Genomic DNA, 5299 nt, shown 5'->3' with positions numbered 1-5299 from the left:
CATCTTTTTCTTCTGACGTCGGCAGCATTGCCGACGTTGGTCTCACTTGTGCGCGCCCTCGCGCACTTCTTAGGCACTCCGGGACAGCAGCATTAAGCGCTGTCTCGACTGGTGAGCCGCGCGCACCTGCTGGTGCGCGCGCTGCGGTAACAAGGCCATCGCCCTCTGTTCCGGCGTCACGGCCGAAGCACACGAGCGTGCGCTTCTTCCAGTCTATTACCGGATCATGCCGTGCAAGCCACGGCATGCCCATTACCACGTCGAACTTATCGTCCAGGTCCAGGACGATATAGTGTTCGACAAACACTCGTTGTTTGTACGAGAAGCGCACGTTCATGACGCGCTTCTCGGTCTTCACGATGGCACCTGTTGCCAGGCGCACTTCCAGAAGACTTCGAGGTACATTTACCTCCTCGAAGTCAAGACTCGGCAGGCTCCGTAGTCGAGCAAAGTTGTTCGACGCGCCTGAATCTACCAATGCTCGAAGAGAGTCACTCGCTCTCTTCGACGTTACCTTCAAGATGACCAGGTTCGGCCTGTCATCTTGCTTCTTGCAGCGAGATCTGGTCTCACTGGGGGCTGCAGTCCTCAGTGTCGCGTGCCCAATGTCGGCACCTGTGACTGCATTACCAGTAGGGCGCCCCGCACCTACTGGGTGTTCGCGGTTTTGTTGATCCGCGGCGATGCCTAGCATCGCCACGACGGCCACCCCTAGGGGGGCATGGGAGCTGTGCACTCCCGTGCAAAGTGACCGATCCTTCCGCAGCGGAAGCATCGCACATTGCCTCCTTGCTGCTGGTAGCTAGCAGCCGTTACGTTCGAGAGGTCTATTGGTTACGGACCTCCCGTCCTCACTACCGGACGCGGTTGTGGCCTCGGCACGTTTGCATGGAGTTTAACCTGCCGCAGTCTAAACGCTTCTTGCATGGAAAGGGTGATTGCAGCTCCAAGAGTACTCGGGTACTCTCGGAAGAGATAGGTCTTCACGGGTCCATCTCTGAGTCCCTTCATGAACGTGACGACCTTGGTCACCTCGTCTATCGGGTTATTCGAGACCAAGTATCGTGCGCGCTGCGCGTAAGCATGAACGTCATGCTTACCCTGCTGAAGGTCGAGGAACTCCACCCGCGACCGGAACTCGTTTTGCGGGGGCTCAAACGCTTGTCTGAACTCCTCTTTGAATACTTCGTACGTGCTGAAGCACGTAGGATCGGAGAGTCGGCGCCCATACGCCCAACTCCTTGCGCGTCCACCAAGGCAGGACATGGCGAACGCGACCTTCGACAGCGGGTCGACGATGCGTCGAGCCGCTATGGCTGTGTCGAGCCCGACAAGCCACCGGAAGAGAGGCTCGCCCTCTCTTCCCACGTAATTGCTTACGCTCAATTTCAATGATTGAGCACGCGGTGTCGTCCCTGACGACGCCGTCACTGAGGAAGCACCATCACGCTGCTCTTTCATGATGAATCCTAGAGCAACACCATGTTGCTCCGTCGGCAATAGCGTACGCAGCATCGTAGCTGTCGCCGCCCTCTCCAATGACTGTTGACAGTCGTTGGAGGGCTTCCCGCTCTGGGTCCGACAGGTGGGGGCAGTCGGCGCGTGCAACATGCGTTGCACGCGTATTGGAGCTCTCCATGGGCACCTCCGTGCTCATGTGGTTCTCGGCTCCGCGTTCGTACACCTCATACGAACGTCAAGCAGTCGGTCGTTGGACGGACTACTAAGTGCTACCAGGTGTAGTGGGTCTAACTTGACCACTACTTTTGCTTACACGTCGCGCCACGGGTATGAGGAAGCGTAGGAGTTTATTAATAATTTGAATTAATTATCCTTGAGTCCACAAGTATAATATAAATCAAATAAAACACAAAGTAGCTAGTTTAAGGTAAAATGAGAACTGTATTGTTTGTAAATTGATGTTCCTCCTAAATCTGCTAAAACTGTTTATCATCTATGAAAGGGATTAGCAGCGGCTGGCTGTCAGAGCCCCGCCAATATGCACGTCTCTAATTGGTAGAAAGATGCTGCTTTCTACCAATAGGATCTTTGGTAGGTGTGGACCACTCATTGTGGTGGCCCACTTCAATGCATCCATTGGTGTGACTTACACCAAGGTGAGGAAGTATCTAAAACTTTTAACAGATATCTGTTAAAATCACAAGTGACTTGTAGCCACTTGTGCGTGTAACCCCGTTACAGATTAAATACAATTTGTGACGTAAATACCTTGTAATTCTTGCCGTCCAAGAACCCCCAAGTAAACTGAAGCATAGGCTCTTTGACAGCCACCAGACAGGCTAGAGCTTTCTTCCTAGTGATGGATGGCCACACAATCCGAGCTGGGGCAAACCCGCACAGCGCAGATGCCAGGGCTTCCTCAGCCGCGTTCAGAATTCGGGTAAGAGTTGTGGGAGGGATCCCAAACATCAGACACAGCCGGCCCCGATACTCGCACCCTACGTAAAACGCCAGCAATAAGCCCAGCGCCTGGTGGTGGTGCTGGAGCTTCCTAGGGCGCCCACCTTTGTATTGAAGATAGGTATACCGTAGTAAGGCACGAATCTAGACAACAGTAGATTGAACGAGGCACTACTGAAGCGAAGAAAAATGGTTAGACGAAAGACAATTAATCAAATGCAGCGAAGTTTCGTATCGAGACAAGCTAGTCACCGATTTCATGTTTTCATCGGTGCCTCTGAGCCACGTGTCCATCCAGGAAGAATGCTCGGGGTCCTTTAGGCAGTCTATCGTGATGTAATGGCGCATTCGCACAAGGCGCTGCCACTCCCAGCGTCTCCACTCGTCGTGCAGCCTCCGACGCAAGTCTCTAAGGGTCTTGAGCGCTGCAAAGAGCGCCACCAAACAGCGTGCGTCTGGGCCGGACATCGTTCCTGCTGCAAAAAGCACGAGAGCAATAAATGGCGAGGCTGGTTGCTCGGAAAGAGTCGATGCAACCTTTCCCGCCCTCGAAATCTTTACTAAGAGATTTTTTCGTAAAATTTGTCCTCCGTTGGATTATCGCTTTCCAATCCTCATGGTGATTGTCGGTGAAACGTAGGCCGCATTTGGCACTTTGTATGTAATCGTAGGAAATATCGCGGACAAATCGACAAAAATGTGAGTGATAGCACAAATGAACATATAGAAATTTGTATACACTCCCAAAGGCGAACGAATGGCACGTGTTTCGTAGGCGACACATGCGACGCGCTAGGATTGGTACAAAACAATTCACGCCGTCAAGTCGATCTCTCCTGCATCATGAAGACCCGCAGCGCGACCGATCAAGTTAAGGAGAACCTGTCTTCGAGCACACCTAGCCTGCCGCTGTCCACCTCTAAGCGCGGCTCGGCTCCGCCCACCATTCAGCCCAGCTTGGCCTCAAGCGCCTCAAGCTTCTCGAGCACCACCGAGTCCAGCTCGACCTCGAACGTCACCGAGCCCAGCTTGGCCTCGAGCGCCACCAAGTCCTGCTCGGCCTCAAGCGCCGCCAAGTCCAGCTTGGCCTCGAGCGCCATCATGGCCCCGGTCTCCATTGAGTCTGTCTCGCCTCGTACTCCACCGTCGAGCAGTCCATCTTCAGCGCCTTCGTCGTGCAACGGTGACGTGTTCCCTTCATCCACCAGCTTGGTGGCGTCCCCCTCCCCGCAATCGGCCAGCTCACCGTCGACTTGGGCTGCTGCGCAAAATGGGAGTGACAAAAGAGAAGTCACTGTGCAAGATGTGAGGGATGCGTGCGTGTCTTCCAAAACACAGTGCGCGTATCGAGGTTGCTTGGCGGTTATATCTCGGTGGATTCGATCAACTAAAGGCGACGAGGCACCGATGTATTTTACAAGCACTAGTCAGCTCGACCTCACATACATTACGCCGAGTGATTTTGAGGCATTCCTGTTGGAGAAGCGCAAACGTGTCAGTGTGGGGACGCTAAGTGGGTATCGCAGCGCAATAAAGGATCTCTATCGGCGTCGAGAAATACCTCTTCCAGCAGCTTACGAGAAGGGAATGGCTACATTCTTTTCAGGATTGAAACGCATGGAGGCCTCAAAGCTTCAGTCGGGGTCGCCAAAAGAGTCCGGCAAAGACCCGATACCCTTCTCTTTGTACCGGGAGTTGTGCCGCTCTACACTTGCTCGACAAGACGGTGGCTTTGCCCACATGTTTCTCACTACCCAATGGAACTTGATGTGCCGATCGGAGTCCGTGCAGACACTATGCACCGAGCACATGAGCTGCCATGACGACAGTGTTGGGTGCATTATGTACAAGTCGAAAACGAATCAGGAGGGCAGTGGCCCTAAAGACCCCCGTCACATGTATGCAAATCCGCTTAGCCCGGAAACATGCTGGATAACGTCTTTGGCTCTCTATTTAGCATGCAGACCAATGCAGTCGCCAGGTCTTTTGTTTCCTGGGTCAGAGCAGAAAGCTAGATTTGGTGGCATTCTCCGCAAACTTATTTCCGAGCTCAAGCAGCAGACGCATTATGGGACACATTCAATTCGGAAAGGTGTTGCGACCTTTGCTTGCAGTGGTTCTACTGGTGGGCCGTCCATCGCTAGCGTTTGCTTACGTGTAGGATGGTCGCTTGGAGGTGTCCAAGATCGCTACTTTAGATTTGAAGCTGCAGGAGATCAGTTTTTGGGGCGAGTTGTTGCAGGTCTTCCATTAAACCGCCTAGCATTTGCGGTCCTGCCGCCACACTTAAAAGATAACGAGGATCCTACTCTGCGCTCGTGTGTTCAAGAGATGTATCCATCACTACACAAAGTCAGCGGGCTCAGTGACATTCTTAAGTTGTGCATTGCTTCGTTGGTAAAGCATTCAGTGTTTCTTCGTAAGGCACTACCACAATCACACCCACTGTTATTTACCTCTCTGTTTCGGAACGAAGGAATGTTGAGTGAACTGTCGGGGATGTTGGCGGCTGGTGATGAAACGTGGATGACTCCTACCGGAATTCCACCCCATGTGGATATTTACAAGCAACTTCAAGGAGTCCAACAATCTATTGACAATCTACCACCGGTTCTTATTGATGGCATGAGTGAATTAATAGAGAGCAAGGGGGTTGCGGCAGGCAACATAACTCGAGATGTTTTAGAAAGCACAATCGAAAGCGCACTGGAACGCGCCGGCCTCGCTCGTGCCCAAGCAGAGGCAACTCAAATATCGTCACCCGAATCAAGTTCGAGTACGGCACATTATTACAACGGCAAGTTCCACATGCTTCCCGAAACTTTTGAGTTCCCCAAGGTTGGGGCATACGGTGCGTGGCAGTTGTGGTGGTTTGGCG

The 5299-nt window shown here is 52.8% G+C and overlaps 1 protein-coding gene across 1 annotated transcript; it reads right to left on the bottom strand.

The window, feature by feature from the left end:
* Positions 1 to 3368: 3368 nt before the first annotated feature.
* Positions 3369 to 3662, bottom strand: IUM83_12267 (uncharacterized protein; the record flags this gene model as incomplete). The annotated part of the gene is made up of 1 exon (XM_067936884.1): positions 3369 to 3662. The coding sequence occupies one exon, from the start codon at positions 3660 to 3662 to the stop codon at positions 3369 to 3371; it is 294 nt and encodes a 97-aa protein (XP_067800196.1).
* Between the last annotated feature and the right edge of the window lie 1637 nt (positions 3663 to 5299).

Source organism: Phytophthora cinnamomi, assembly GCF_018691715.1.
Source record: "Phytophthora cinnamomi strain GKB4 chromosome Unknown Contig2, whole genome shotgun sequence".
Classification (NCBI taxonomy): Eukaryota; Oomycota; class Peronosporomycetes; order Peronosporales; family Peronosporaceae; genus Phytophthora; species Phytophthora cinnamomi.
Note: the sequence above shows the minus strand (reverse complement) of the source record. Positions and strands in the feature narration are given on the sequence as shown.